This window comes from Eleutherodactylus coqui, chromosome 5 (genome assembly GCF_035609145.1).
Source record: "Eleutherodactylus coqui strain aEleCoq1 chromosome 5, aEleCoq1.hap1, whole genome shotgun sequence".
Classification (NCBI taxonomy): domain Eukaryota; kingdom Metazoa; phylum Chordata; class Amphibia; order Anura; family Eleutherodactylidae; genus Eleutherodactylus; species Eleutherodactylus coqui.
The window spans coordinates 8,637,509-8,654,217 of NC_089841.1; the positions used below are offsets into that span (position 1 = coordinate 8,637,509).

General features: G+C 52.5%; 1 protein-coding gene across 1 annotated transcript in view; it reads right to left on the minus strand.

Annotated features, from left to right (window-relative positions):
* The window catches only part of LOC136628683 (zinc finger protein 420-like), a 312,230-nt gene that overhangs the window by 51,754 nt on the left and 243,767 nt on the right, over positions 1 to 16,709 (minus strand). The window contains exon 6 of the mRNA XM_066604789.1: positions 11,369 to 11,459. Within this exon, the coding sequence (XP_066460886.1) occupies positions 11,369 to 11,459 (91 nt within the window). The remainder of the gene's footprint in view (positions 1 to 11,368; positions 11,460 to 16,709) is intronic.

Consider the following 16,709-nt stretch of genomic DNA (forward strand, 5'->3'; position numbering starts at 1 on the left):
CTGGCGTCCGTGGTTAATACCACCGAATGCTTTAGGGCCAGTGAACGACCTGCCTGAATCCTCCTGGGATTCAGCCACCATCTTAGGATGTCCTGGACCCAGGGGGTTACCTGAATTTGATGATCCAGGGTCATGGATCTGAGACCTGTTCCAGTGTGACAGGATCAGGTGTTGGAAGGCCCTTGAATGGAATTGCGCAAGTGGTATCGCCTCGAATAATGCTACCATCTGATCCAGTACCATCATGCAATGTCTGATGGTTACTGGTCTGCCACGCATCAGGGACCTTATGCTGATGAGGAGCATCTCTCTCTTCGATTGGGGTAGCTGAATCTGGTGCTTTCTGGTATCGAACACCATCCCCAGAAACTCCAGGCATTGTGTCGGGGCTAGGCAGGACTTGCTGTGATTAATCATCCACCCAAACTCCTCCAACGTCTGTAGGGTGATGCGCAGGCTCTCGAGGTTGCTGTCCTGGGATGGTGCCTTTATCAGGATGTCATCTAAGTATGGAATGGCTACCACGCCTCTTGCGTGGAGGAGCGCCATTATTGCCGCTAGGACTTTGGTGAATACTCTCGGAGATGTCGAGAGTCCAAACGGTAGGGCCGTAAACTGATAATGTTTTCCTTGGGCCTCGAAGCACAGGAATTTCTGGTGTGAGTCCCGGACCGGGATGTGTAAATATGCATTTTTGATGTCTACTGAGGACAGGAACTCCCCCGGTTCCATGGATGCTATTACGGATCTGAGGGACTCCATCCGATAGTGTCTTGTCCTGATGTGTTGATTTAGCCATCTTAGGTCAAGTACTGGTCTGGCCCTGCCATCCTTCTTGGGGACTAGAAAGAGGTTTGAATACAAACCTTGTCTTCTCTGTCCAATTGGTACTGGCTTCACTATACCCTGGGCTAGCAGGTTCTCTATTGCCAGCTGGAATTTTGCCGCCCTCTCTGGAGCCACTGGCACCCTGGATCTGAGGAAGAAATCCCGAGGTCGAGTCGTGAATTCGATTGCGTACCCGACGGAGATAATCTCCTATACCCAGGCATCAGCCACACGGCTCCACCATATCTCCCGGAACCGGGAGAGCCTGCCCCCCACCCTGCTGACAATGAGTGGGGGCGGAAACTCATGCTGCGCTTTTCGTGCCTGAGCCCCTGGCCGCTCTTGCCCAGGACCGCCAGGTTGGTCTTGACTTAAAGGAGGGGCTCTTTCCCTGGTTTGCTGGGGTCCTTCTAGGCTGGGACCACTGACCCGTTGCCGACTGGGATGTGAACTGGCGGAAAGATCGAAAAAAGAGTCTTTTCTTAGATGGTGCCTTCTCTCTCCTCGTCGGGACATGCAGGAGGGAAGTACTCCTGCCACCGGTAGCGTCCTTAATTAGGTCGTCTAATTTGGTCCCGAAGAGTCTGTTGCCTTCAAAGGGAAGTTTTGTGGAGACCATCTTTGATGCTGCGTCCGCTGACCATCCTTTTAACCAGAGGGTTTGTCGCGTGACAACTTATGCGGCGGATGCTCAGGCCACAAATTTTGCTGCCTCCAATCCTGCCGCACAAACGAATTTGCCTGCTTGTATGATATTATCTGTGGCCTCCAACAGCTCCCTGGGTGGAGCGCCCGCCAGGATGTCTTTACGGAGCTGTTTTGCCCAAGCCATGGAAGCCTTGCTTACCCAGGCGGAAGCGAAAATGGGCCGTAGAGCCGTGCCCGCCGACTGAAACGCTGATTTTGCTAGCGTGCCCAGCTTCCTCTCTTGTGGGTTTGTTAATATCGCGACCTCAGCTCAGGGTAACGCTGTGCTTTTCGATAGACGCGAAATGGGCGGATCTACTGCTGGGGGTGCCGACCACTTCTTTATGAGGTTTTCTGGAAAGGGATATGTGACCTCCCAGGATTTCCCTGGGTGCCTATACCGTTTGTCCGGGTTTTGCCATTCTTTTTCTATGACGCCTGTAAAGTCTTGGTGGCAAGGAAATACCTGTCATGGCCGTTTCTGCTGCTTGACGGAGACTGTCGCCGGGGGTGCCTCCGTCGGCTTGTCCGAAACCTGGAGAGTCTCTTTAACAGCTACCACCAGACTGTCCATTAGGGTAACTAGTCGGGACACTTGCTCATCATCCAAATCGGAGAGGGATGACACCCGACTGTTCGTCCTTCTCTGAACCACTACTACCTCCTGCCGACGACGGCGGCCGTTGTGCCTGGGCCGCACTCTGGGAGGCTGAGGAGCAGGAGGCCTGGGCGGGGTCCGGCTGGGATCGGGCTGGTCTTGCCGAATACCAGGACCGCGAGGAGTGCCTCGACCGATGGTACGTCCGGATGGATTCTATAGACCCATGTGATCCGTGGTACGAGTCTCTGGACCGGTGGGACCTGAGGACCTGGATGATCTCCTGGCACGACGGGACCTGCGGGAGGTGTCCTTGCTACTACAGAATCTCCGTCTTTTATGTGATCTTCCCAGAGAACGTTCCGGGGAGGATGCCTCAGAACCAGACTCTAGGCGGCGTAGAATTGCCGCTGATGAACTGGTTAGGCCTGAGACCGCCGCGGCAAGGGACCTGGCCCATTCAGGCTCGGCCACCTGCTCCACAGGGGCGGTGGGGGGCACCGGGGTCCCTGGAGCTGGCCGAGCCGGGATGCATTTTGCGCAGCGGGGATCGCCCTGACCGCATGGAAATTTAGTGTTGCATAACGTACACACATAATATTTAGCCCTCCTCATAGCCGGGCTGGAGCCCTCTGGTCTGGGGTCAGACATGGCGTCCTGCAACGATAGGATCCCAAGAAGCCGGGGACTACTCGTACTGCCGCGGGCGAGTACCGGCAGGGGGGGGGGAGGAACACGGGGGAGTGCTGCCTCGGCAGGGCTTACCCAGTCCTGCAGCTGTTTTGCGGGTGTCCTCGTCCAGCTGGAGCCTCTGGGTCCTGAAGCACGCGACGGTCCTCAGGACGCTGATGTGGATACCAGCTGCTGAAGAAGGCTGGTGTTATCCTGGGCAGGTGCTAGCTGTTGACGCCTGATGATGCGACTCACTGGCGATCTGTTGCAGGCTGAAGCTGAGACTGGTGTTGACCCTGACTGGCGCTGAGATTGACGCTGGAACTGGGGCTGAGACTGGCGCTGAGACGCCGATGAAACTGGCGTTGTGAACGGCGCCGCGCTAAAACCGGCGCTAAGACCAGAGTTGCACTGAGCCCGGCCCCTGAGCTGACTTTTGGGGGCAACTGCCTAACACAGCAGACCGCAAGGGTACTGCTGCATGCAAGCTAGGAGCGGTCATTTCTCAGCCAGGCCGCCCCTTTAAATAGCCCGCGCGGCCGGAGGGGGCGTAGCTTGCCCCGGAAGCCCGGCCTCGGACCGGAAGTGCCCCATTCAGCCACATGTTGCCGAGGATGGCGCCCCGCCCCCCGGGGCGCCGCAACTCGCTCACCGCCTGCCGCCCAACGAGCTCTGCAGTACAGCGCGGTGGCTCTTTCCTGGCTCGCATGTGCCACTGCTCGCGGCCATACCACTCGCGGTCCCCCTGCTACTCGCGGTCACCGCGGACTCCGGCTTCTCCGGCGGTGTTCCTCCGGCCGTGCTCCGGGTCTTGGTCCACCGTAGTGCTTTCCGGAGGTAAGGGCTTCTGCGCTTGTTGCCATCTCCTGTAGGGGCTGATCTCCCGGGTGATTCTGTGGGTCCCGCACGTCCATGGGAAGGGGGGTTCCTTTGGGGTCCCAGCCAATTGCTCCGCAGACGCTGCTCTTCACGTCTGTGTTTTCCAGCAGTGTTCCCCCCCGACGCACACCGTGCAGAGGGGCGCCACTCCAGTGGGGGGGGGGGGGGGACCCTATCGCTGGCGGGCTTCAACGCCAATGCGCAAGGCAGGGTCGGGACACTTTTTCTTCGATGGGTAAGACGCCGCAGAGTGGTGGAGACACCCTCTGCTTGCGTCTTCCCCGGGAGGACAGGCAAGCCAGGGAAAAGCCTCGACTCCCCGTATTCCCGTACGCTTGGTACGTCTGCCTCCTGCAGACACTAAGCTAAAGACTGATTAGCTGAGTGCCTGCAGGGGGAATATAGCCGGTGGGAGGAGCTAATACTTGTGCTTAGTGTCGCCTCCTAGTGGCAGTGGCTATATCCCATGGTCTGGTTGTGGCCCCCAATAATAGGGACGAGAAAAAAAAACGCTTTTTTGGGGCTTTTTCTCATATAAGCATAAAAAAAATAATGAAATCCCACATACTTGGTATTGTCATGTTTGTAACAACGCGTACAATAAGTTGCATATGCTTTTTATCCTGCCGCCCAAAAAACATAATAAAAGTGATCAAAAAAGCCGTATGTACCCCAAAATGGTACCAATAAATACTACAGCTCGTCTCACAAAAATTAAGCCTCCAAAGAACTCCATCCATGGAAAAATAAAAAAGTTACAGGACTTTGAATGCAGCGATTTAGAAAAAAAAGATTTCCAAAAAAAGGGTTTTTATTGTAGAAAAATTTAAAAAAAAACATAAAAAATATAAGAATTTTGGTATTGTTGTAATCGTACCGACCCGCAGAAAAAATGTGTTGTCATTTATACTGCGTGATTAACGCTTTAAAAATAAATAAATAAAATCTGGCAGAATTGATGCGTTTTCTCTCCTGGCAATCATAAAAAAAACTAAAACTCAGCTGACTGCTGGCGTAAAGGGCATCCGACCACTAAAGATTCTACACATTTTTCAGCCCCCTTTTCCTATATACTCTAGAATTGACCATATTATTGTATCTACTCCCTTTTTAACAACACACGAAAATCCTTTCGGTACCCTAGTCCGACCGCAGCCATGGTCAATCACATGTAGTTCCCCAATACCTACTAATACATCTCGGTCCCTTAATGATTCCCTTCTAACCATCCGCGTAGCTGTGTCCTCTTCAGGCCTCGTTCACACGGGCAACAAAGTCGCACGATTTTATCACAATGCTACAAATCGCATGTATGTGAAGCCCGTGCTTTCCTCTGGGTTCCTTCACACATGCGATGTTTTGTAGCATGCAACAATCCGACACAAAAACCTCGCCTGTCCCGTGATATGCCCGTGAAACGCGAGGTTTTGTAGCCCATGTTTCTCTATGGAGCCTTCCTCTCTGTTGCATCACTGTTTTCATGCAGTGCGATGCAACACTGACAGGAGTAAATCCTACTGTCAAAGCCATAACCTAAGCCCTAGCCACAGGAAAAAAAAATACACATACATCCCCTAGAGAGCACTGTCAGCCTGGCCGCGTCTTCTTCCCGGTCCCCGACACTGGTCTTCTCTTCTAGTCATGGATCGAAAAATCCCCACCTCCTGGAAGCGCTGCCTCTGATTGGCTGACAATTAGCCAATCCCAGCTAGCACTGAATGAACCAATCACAAACATTCATCAAGTGCTGGCAGCAAATCACAGCCAGCACTTCCAGAAGGTGGGGATTTTTCAATCCTTGGCCAGAAGAGAAGAAGAACAGTGTCGAGGACCGAGAAGAAGCTGCAAGCAGAGCCAAGAACAGCGCTTCTAGGTAATGTATACTACTTTTTTTTTTGCAGCTATGGCTTATATTTCAAGCCCCCTCCCCGAAATCCTCGCATATGTTGGTACAAAGTTGCGGCATCACCGCAAGAAACCGCGGCGATATCACACGGACCAGCGATTCTATATCACTGCGATTTTCTCGTGGTGATGCCGTGTCACTAGAGATGAGCGAACGTACTCGTCCGAGCTTGATGCTCGCTTGAGTATTAGGGTACTCGAGATGCTCGTTACTCGAGACGAGCACCACGCGGTACTCGAGTCAATTCCAATTCCTTCCCTGCATGTTTTGCGCCATTTTCTGGCCAATAGACATGCAGGGAAAGCATTACAACTTCCTCCTGTGACGTTCCAGCCCTATCCCACCCCCCTGCAGTGAGTGGCTGGTGAGATCAAGTGACCGCCGAGTATTTAAAGCATTCCCGCTCGTGGCTCGCCTCACACACACGATGGCAAAGATTAGGGAGAGTGCTGTTCCTGCTACAGGGAGAGTGTTGGGCTACTGGTTGCGTCTTCAAGAACCCCAACGGTCCTTCTTAGGGCCACATCTGACCGTGTGCATTACTCTTGTGGCTGCTGGGAGCAGTTTTGCACTTTTTTTTTTTTCATCTTGGGCTATGCTGACTATTGCGCTCTCAGACTGCAGCCAATTACAGAGTATAGGGGCAATACTGGTCAGGCAGGGACAGTGCTAGTGTACAATCCTGTCAACAAGTACCCCAAAAAAGCTCCTCCTTAGGGCTACCTGTGAGCGTGTGCATTACTGTTGTAGTGGCTCACTATTAGCCAGCTAGGCCTTTCTGCAGCCCAGCGTATATTTTTTTCTGCCTACAGTGTGCATTACATAACCGCTGTGACCCTCCAAGTGCAGGCCAATAATTGCCTAATTTTTTATACTGCCCATACTTCTGCCACATAAATGTTACAGGGGTCTGCCTATACTGCTGCTACATAACTGTTACTCGGCTCTGTCTATGCTATTACAACAGAAATGTTACTGGGGTCTGTCTATACTGTTACTACTGAAATGTTATAAATACTGGGCTCTGCCTGTACTGCTGCTACTGAAATGTTACAGGGGTCTGCATATACTGCCGCTACTGAAATGTTACAGGGGTCTGCATATACTGCCGCTACTGAAATGTTACAGGGGTCTGCATATACTGCCGCTACTTAAAAGTTATAGGGGTGTGCCAATACTGCTGCTACATAAATGTTACTGGGGTCTGCCTATACTCTTACTACAGAAATATTACTCGGCTCTGTCTATACTGTTACAACAGAAATGTTACAGGGGTCTGCCTATACTTCTGCTAATGAAATGTTACTGGGGTCTGCCTATACTGCTACAGAAATGTTACAGGGGTCTGCCTATACTACTTCTAATGAAATGTTACTGGGGTCTGTCTATACTGCTACTACAGAAATGTTACTGGGGTCTCCCTAGACTTCTGCAACATAACTGTTACTGGGGTGAGTTTATACCTTTGCTACTGGAATATTACAGCTGTCTGTGTATACTATGGGTGCACTAAGTCTTCCCATCGCGGTGTTCTACCTATCTGGCCCGAAAAAAAAACCAGACTGACTAGGGCATGGCGTGTGGGCCGCAGCCAACATGTATTTCCTCTCACGTTACCATAGCTATCCGGAGCACTGCAATGGGATTTCTTTCTGTACCATCTGTGTGTTCCTGCTAGCCACCCATGCTGCGGGTGCACACAGACCTGCCATAGCAGAGTTGTACCTGCCTGGCACTTTTAAAAAAGAACAGAATGTCTAGGGCATGGAGTGTGGGCTGCAGCCAACATGTATTTCCTCTCATGTAACCTCAGCTATCCAGGGCACTGCAATGGGATTTCTTTCTGTACCGTTTGTGTGTTCCTGCTAGCCACCCATGCTGCGGGTGCACACAGACTTGCCATAGCGGAATTGTACCTGTCTGTCCCCAAAACACTGACAGACTTGGGTAGGGTGCAGAGTGCAAATGGTTTACCCCTTGCGTTGTCGATGAGGTATCCGACACCCAAACAGAATGAATAATGTGTGGACACATAGAGTCCCCATTGGACACAGGGTCGTGCGGGGGGTTGGGCAGCATGTAACCCAGGAGAAGAGGCAGCGGTGTGTCCCGCAGGCAGTGATTGTGCTTAGTTGGAGGTAGTGTGGTGCTTAGCTAAGGTGTGCCTTGCTAATGAGGGTTTGTCCAAAGTAAAAATTGTTGGGGGGGGGGGGGGGCCCACTCTTGCCACTACTGTGGCTTAATAGTGGGACCTGGGAGCCTCAGATGCAGCCCAACATGTAGCCCCTCGCCTGCCCTATCCATTTCTGTGTCGTTTCCATCACTTTCGTAGGTTTTGCAGATTTGCACAAATGAAAACCTTAGCGAGCATCGGCGATATACAAAAATGCTCGGGTCGCCCATTGACTTCAATAGGGTTCGTTACTCGAAACGAACTCTCAAGCATCGCGGAAAGTTCGACTCGAGCAACGAGCACCCGAGCATTTTGGTGCTCGCTCATCTCTACGTGTCACCCATAGGAACAAGGCCTTAACACCACAATTAGAAGAATATTTTACAATAAGTGGTCCTTCTGCCTCCCCACCCATCTCATTATCGAAAGCGTATGCAGTGGTACTTTGACGCTTCCTTACCCAATTAGCTGCCTGGCGTAAATGTGAACACATAGCACAGCAATAATATGAATGGTAGAGTTGGAAGGGTCCTCCAGGGTCATCGGGTCCAACCCCCTGCTCAGTGCAGGATTCACTAAATCATCCCAGACAGATGTCTGTCCAACTTTTGTTTGAACACTTTCATTGATGAAGAACTCCAGACCTCCTGTGGCAACCTGTTCCACTCATTGATCACCCTCACTGTCTAACACAATTATTCCCAACCAGGGTGCTGCAGCTCTCTGGCTGGGTACTGGTGTATCTTGACGCCACTGGAAGTGTGGGTGGCGACAAGATACAGGCAGTTTGACCGGCCATTCACGCCCCCAGCACCGGATAGGCTGGTTATGCAACCCGGTCACGCCCCCAGGAACTCATTGTCTGCTATGTCAGCTACAGGCAGCAAGGCAGACACCCGCAAACCCAGCGGGCAGCGGCCCAGGCACAGTGCGGAGGGGGAATGCTTCTGTGACAGCCTCGTCACAGTATGGAGCAACGGGGCTGCGCTGGACAGCAGCCACCAGGAAACAGTCAGCGTGGGACCCGGGAGGAGAGGGCCCACGACAGCTTTCAGCGATATGTGGCAGCAGCTGGGTCAGGAGTTGCACAGCAGCCTCCGGGACACAGTGAGCAAGGGACGCAGCAGTCAGAGGCGGGACACAATGAGCGTGGGACTGCAAGCAGGAGGTAAGTATATGGGTTGGGGTTGTTAATGTTATAACTGAGGGGGGGGGGTTAATGTTATTGCTGGGGGGGTAATGTTATTACTGGAAGGGGAAATAATGAAATTGCTGGGGCCACAATAGGGGGTCGCTATAACTAATGGGGCCACAATAGTAGTCGCTATTACTATTGGGGTCGCAATAGGAGTCGCTATAACTACTGTGGTCGCTATTATTACTGGGGTAGCAATAGGGGTTGCTATAACTACTTGGGTCGCTAATACTACTTGGGTCGCTATTACTGCCGGGGCCGCGACAGGGGTCGCTGTTACTGCTGGGACCGCGACAGGGGTCGCTGTTACTGCCAGGACCACGACAGGGGTCGCTGTTACTGCCGGGACCGCGACAGGGGTCGCTGTTACTGCCGGGACCGCGACAGGGGTCGCTGTTACTGCCGGGACCGCGACAGGGGTCGCTGTTACTGTCGAGGCCGCTATTACTGCCGGGGCTGTGACAGGGGTCACTATTACTGCCGGGGCCGCGACAGGGGTCGCTATTACTGCCGTGGCCGCAAGAGGGTTAGCTTTTACTGATGGGGTCGCAAGAGGGGTCGCTATTACTGCGGGGGCCGCAACAGGGGTTGCTTTTACTGCCGGGGCCGCGACAGGGGTCGCTGTTACTGCCGGGACCGCGACAGGGGTCGCTGTTACTGCCGGGACCGCGACAGGGGTCGCTGTTACTGCCGGGACCGCGACAGGGGTCGCTGTTACTGCCGAGGCCGCGACAGGGGTCGCTGTTACTGCCGAGGCCGCTATTACTGCCGGGGCTGCGACAGGGGTCACTATTACTGCCGAGGCCGCGACAGGGGTCCCTATTACTGCCGGGGCTGTGACAGGGGTCACTATTACTGCCGGGGCCGCGACAGGGGTCGCTATTACTGCCGCGGCCGCAAGAGGGTTAGCTTTTACTGACGGGGTCGCAACAGGGGTCGCTATTACTGCCGGACCCGCAATAGGGGTTGCTATTACTGCCGAACACTTTATATCTTCTCTTCTCAAGATCACAAACAATCCCCTGACTTTACCCGCTCTTGAAATCTGTAGCCTAAGACATCCACAAGCTCCAGGCCTCATCTCTCAAATATACTCTGAACTGGTAAACTCCTCTTACCGCACACAACTGCTGAATGTCTCACGCTGGGAGGAAGACACGGGCAACACTCCTTCTGATGAAGATTAGCCCAAATAGGGGTATCGCCCAACAGCAGCGCTCAAGCCAAAAGGCTTTGGATCTGGGTTTATTGATCTACTCTGTAACATACTGCAATATACGTAGAGCTCCCTGGGAGGCGCCGCTGAACAAACACATGGGATATATTCCTCCAGATTCACAGACAATAATCTTCATTTACTTTTTAGCCTTGAAACAAACCATCGGCCATTCTGGGCAAAAACATCTCTGGAGTTCAGTGAGGTGAAACCCCGAACGAACTGCTATTTAATTAACGACAAGTCAACTTCAGTGATTGCTGACAGACGAGAGATTTCTAAGAATCTGGACCCCATGGATGGAATATGCCCTCCCTTCCTAAAACAACAGACCCCTAATTACTTTCTTACTAGATTTTCATAAGACCATCAAATAGCCTAGAACATCTTCAAGACATTGACTCCACAGGAGAAGGTTCCCCCTTACCTCCCCCCTCCCTTCTACCTTCCTTTCTCCATGACTCGGCCTGGCCAGGCCATTACTCTACATGCTTACAGCCTTATAATAAAAGCTCGTTATGTCCTCACTATTTGGGAAATCACCAGTTATATCCTTCCAATATAATTCCTGTAATTCTGTGATGTAACTAATTCACAACATGCTTCATCTTTTACTTGTTGCACTTTGTAGTAAACTTCAGGCCAAAAACCTCAGGCTGAATAAGCCCCATATCCATCCAGTTCAGCCTATTACCCCCAATGTTGATCCAGAGGAAGGCAAAAACCCCAATGAGGTAGAAGCTAATTTTATTCATTCAAGGGAAAAAATTCCTTCCTGACTCCAATCTGGAATATTCCCCGGATCACCAACCCTTCGGAAGGAATTACTGATAAACAATAGTAAATAACACAAGAAAACCTACTGATTGGCCCACAAACCTCAGATGGGACAGCTTCCACCCAAAACACATTGAGGAAGTAAGGGACTCGGCCCATGAGTACCTCATGACGCTTATCCAGGGCTTTTCCTACAGACAAGGAGATCTTGAGGGGTGAGACCTTTATTTTGGGCATGGTGTCCACAGATCAGATATCGGACTGGACATCTCTAACGGTTCTGGAAGCTCTGGTGGAATTAGTGACACTCCTGCCGGCTAATATTACACCAATAGGCCACTTAGGAGGCCCAGTGATACAGGGGAAAGTTATGGAAGCTCGTTTGTTCGGAGATCACATCTTCTGTGACTCTGCTGTACTTGGTGGTTACTACTCACCTGTAGGAATCTCCTCTTTACACCGCTGATCGCCCCTCACATTTATCTCTATAGTATTAATATTGGTCAGATCTTCATCCTGATACAAAAGCTGTGAGACAAATATTGTAGAAGTCAGCAGACAGTTGGAGAACATAGTAACATAGTTTGTTAGGCCGAATGAAGACAATGTCCATCTAGTCCAGCCTTCTATCCTCCTGTGTTGATCCAGAGGAAGGCAAAAAAAAACCAAGAGCAGAAGCCAATTAGCCCTTTTGGGGAAAAAAATTCCTTCCCGACTCCCTAATGTAAGTCAGTCGTGTGGAATGTTTTATGACATGATGACCTGACATGAGTAACTATCTGAGCCACATAACTGCAGGTCTATAAGACGGACAAAGATATTACATGGCGGCTCAATGACCCCTCAGGATCCTCATACACATGTATATCCAGCATGGCTAGGCACGCTGCACATTGTCTCAGTGGAGGAGATCAGCGTTTACCAGACACATCCGCTGCTTGTCTCGGGGAAATAAAGGAGCAGATAGATATAAATCCAACCTGTTGGCTCCTTATTCCCACCAGCAGTCTCCACCGCCAGAACACTGGGAGAAGATCCAGACAAGATGTAATGTCTCTGGTCAGCGGTAATCCTGCCATCTCCACCGGCCTCATCACACAAGGAGAAGACATCTAATAAGACTGAAGACAAGAGCTTCACAGCCTTCTACAGATCAGAGGGACATCTCCACCTACCTGATGGTCCTGTGGAAGAAGAGGATGGGGACATCTCTCTGGGGTTCTTCTCTTACTGGATGGAACTGCAGGAAACACAGACGGACACTGAAGTCATTCTTTATATACAGATAATAAAGTCCCCATGGATTTAGTCCTGTCTATTACCTGGTGATGGGAGCGGCTGGCGGGTCTCCATCATGGCCTCCTTGTACAGATCCTTGTGTCCTTCTAAATACTCCCACTCCTCCATGGAGAAATAGACAGTGACATCCTGACACCTTATAGGAACCTGACAACACAATATACAGTCATCACCCAGAAGCCTCCAGTGCTGTTACTGTATAATGTCCCAGCATTCCCTGCAGCGTCACCTCTCCAGTCAGCAGCTCAATCATCTTGTTGGTGAGTTCTAGAATCTTCTGTACATTGATGTCCTCATGTATCAGGGGGTTACGCGGGGGCCCCGCGATTGGGCTCAGGGGTCTTCCCCATCCATCACACATGGGAGCCCGACAGCCATCACTAGAGGTCGTCTTCACTACTGTGTAATCCTGTATATAGGGAGACATTAATAAATATCACTACAGACATTTCAGAAGTCCATCACTTCTCCAGTGACATCATCTGTTATCCTCATAGATAAGAATGATGTAATGTGACATCATCAGAATCTCTTACCTCTCCAGTCACATCATCTATTACCATAATTTCTAAAGAAAATTGCATAAAAATGACCTAATGGTTTTACCCTACCAAAAGATAATGATATAAAATTATATACTTTATTGACATTTATGCGCGTATTACAGGCAAAGACACTTTAAAAATAAGGAATAGGTGGCTGAACTAAATCCTTACTGAGTCCATAAAAGAACTGAATATATATTGCTAGGCGGGCGGCTGTGAGGACAATTGTCTTTAGCCACTAATATCATCACACAGCATGCAGTGTTTGGGGAAATGACGTAACTGCTGGCAACCAATATATATAGCAATATATATTCAGTTCTTTCATGGAATCAGTAAGGATTTAGTTCAGCCACCTATTCCTTAATTTTAAAGTGCCTTTGTCTGTATTGAGCGCATAATGGCAATAAAGTATATAATTTTATATATTCTCTTTTGGGAGGGTAAAACCATTAGGACATCTTTTTGCCCCTTGCAATTTTTTGAAAATTATGTTTATTTAGCCCGGTATACCTTAAGGATGCACTTTATCTGCATACATCATCCATTATTAGCATAGATAAGAATGATGTAATGTGATGTCATCAGACTCTCTTCCCTCTCCAGTGACATCATCAGACCCTCTCCCCTCTCCAGTGACATCATCAGAATCTCTCACCTGTCCAGTAAGCTGGAGGAGTATCTCTAGGGTGACATTTAATATACTTTCCGCCATCTGGCTCTTGTCCTTCACCATCCTTCATGGGTCACCGAGGATGAATTCTCCTATAGACGGATCTCAGCAGAGGATCCGGTATTGTAGAACCTGAAGGGAAAGAAGGTTAAACAATATAAAAGCTGCACAAAACAAGAAGAGGAAAGATTAGAGGAGAGATTAAAGGGCAGCTGTTTTATGATGCCAGAACTGCCGGCAGCACAACATCCTGACAGCCACATGGCAGACATGCAAGTTCTATCAGAGATGCTGCAGCGTATAGAGAACAGAATTTACAAAGTAGTCAGAAACGGGGAGAAGAGTCATAGGGGCGGTCCCTGCAGACTTCTCCCAACCCCCACTCCTCTGTCCACAGTAATCAGCACCCCCACATGTACTGCCCTCTCAGTGCTCACAGCACTCCTCCTCCTCTGCAGTGCACTGATGAACAAGGGGGCAGTGCAGTATACATGCAGTATATTCAGCACTGATTGGCTGAAACTTGGTCCAATCAGTGCTGTGCTTGATTCCAGCATCGCTGCAGCTTCCTCTCCACCTAGATGGGCAGAGCCAATCAGGCTTCAATAAGACTGCACAGTAATTCCATCATCAAGACCAACAAGCAGGATTACAAGGCGGCCTCCCCCTCGTAGACGTGTACAGACGAGACGTCCCCCCCACCCCCGTAAGAGTGTGCAGACAAGACGTCCCCCCCTGTAGACGTGTGCAGACGAGACGTTCCCCCCCCCCGTAGACGTGAGCGGACGAGACGTTACCCCCCCCCGTAGACGTGTGCAGACGAGACGTTTCCCCCCCCCGTAGACGTGTGCGGACGAGACGTTCACCCCCCCCCCCCCGTAGACGTGTGCGGACGAGACGTTCGCCCCGTAGACGTGTGCAGACGAGACGTCCCCCCCCGTAGAAGTGTGCAGATGAGACGTCCCCCCCGTAGACGTGTGCAAACGAGACGTCCCCCCCCGTAGACGTGTGCAGACGAGACGTCCCCCCCGTAGACGTGTGCAGAAGAGACGTCCCCCCCCGTAGACGTGTGCAGACGAGACGTCCCCCCCCCCCGTAGACGTGTGCAGACGAGACGTCCCCCCCCGTAGACGTGTGCAGACGAGACGTCCCACCCGTAGACGTGTGCAGACGAGACGTCCCCCCCCCGTAGACGTGTGCAGACGAGACGTCCCCCCCCGTAGACGTGTGCAGACGAGACGCCCATCGCCCCGTAGACGTGTGCAGACGAGACGTCCCCCCCATAGCCTTGTACAGACGAGACACCCCCCCCCCATAGTCAGGTACAGACGAGACGCTCCCCCCCCAATAGTCAGGTACAGACGAGACGTCCCCCCAAGTCAGGTACAGACGAGACGTCCCCCCCAATAGTCAGGTACAGACGAGACGTCCCCCCCAATAGTCAGGTACAGACGAGACGTCCCCCCCAATAGTCAGGTACAGACGAGACGTCCCCCCCAATAGTCAGGTACAGACGAGACGTCCCCCCCAATAGTCAGGTACAGACGAGACGTCCCCCCCAATAGTCAGGTACAGACGAGACGTCCCCCCATAGACGTGTACAGACAGGACGTCCCCCCCATAGACGTGTACAGACGAGACGTCACCCCATAGACGTGTACAGACGAGACGTCCCCCCATAGACGTGTACAGACGAGACGTCCCCCGATAGACGTGTACAGACGAGACGTCCCCCCCTGTAGACGTGTACAGACGAGACGTTCCCCCCCACCCGTAGACGTGTGCGGACGAGACGTCCCCCCCCCCCCATTGACGTGTGCGGACGAGACGTGGACAGATGAGACGCACCCCCCGCACATAGTCGTGGACAGATGAGACGCACCCCCTCCATAGTCGTGGACAGATGAGACGCACCCCCCCCCATAGTCGTGGACAGATGAGAGGCCCCCCCCCATAGTCGTGGACAGATGAGACGCACCCCCATAGTCGTGGACAGATGAGACGCACCCCCATAGTCGTGGACAGATGAGACGCACCCCCATAGTCGTGGACAGATGAGACGTCCCTCCGCCCCCCATAGTTGTGTACAGATGAGACGCCCCCCCCCATAGTCGTGTAAAGGTACAGACGAGACATCCCCCCCAATAGTCAGGTACAGACAACACGTCCCCCCCAATAGTCAGGTACAGATGAGACGTCCCCCCCAATAGTCAGGTACAGACGAGACGTCCCCCCATAGACGTGTACAGACGGGCCTTCCCCCCCATAGACGTGTACAGACGGGACGTCCCCCCCATAGACGTGTACAGACGAGACGTCCCCCCATAGACGTGTACAGACGAGACGTCCCCCCCTGTAGACGTGTGCGGACGAGACGTTCCCCCCCCCCGTAGACGTGTGCGGACGAGACTTTCCCCCCCCGTTGACGTGTGCGGACGAGACGTTCCCCCCCCCCCCCCCCGTAGACGTGTGCGGACGAGACGTTCCCCCCCCGTAGACGTGTGCGGACGAGACGTTTCCCCCCCCCGTAGACGTGTGCAGACGAGACGTGTGCAGACGAGACGTCCCCCTCCCCGTAGAGGTGTGCAGACGAGACGTCGTCCCCCCCCCGTAGAGGTGTGCAGACGAGACGTCCCCCCCGTAGACGTGTGCAGACCAGACGTTCCCCCCCCCGTGGACGTGTGCAGACGAGACGTCCCCCTCGTAGACGTGTGCAGACGAGACGTCCCCCCCGTAGACGTGTGCAGACGAGACGTCCCCCCCGTAGACGTGTGCAGACGAGACGTCCCCCCCGTAGACGTGTGCAGACGAGACGTCCCCCCGTAGACGTGTGCAGACGAGACGTCCCCCCCGTAGACGTGTGCAGACGAGACGTCCCCCCCCGTAGACGTGTGCAGACGAGACGTCCCCCCCCGTAGACGTGTGCAGACGAGACGTCCCCCCCTAGACGTGTGCAGACGAGACGTCCCCCCCCCCTAGACGTGTGCAGACGAGACGTCCCCCTCGTAGACTTGTACAGACGAGACGCCCCCCCCCCCCCATAGTCAGGTACAGACGAGACACCCCCCCCCAATAGTCAGGTACAGACGAGACGTCCCCCCCAATAGTCAGGTACAGACGAGACGTCCCCCCCAATAGTCAGGTACAGACGAGACGTCCCCCCCAATAGTCAGGTACAGACGAGACGTCCCCCCCAATAGTCAGGTACAGACGAGACGTCCCCCCCAATAGTCAGGTACAGACGAGACGTCCCCCCCAATA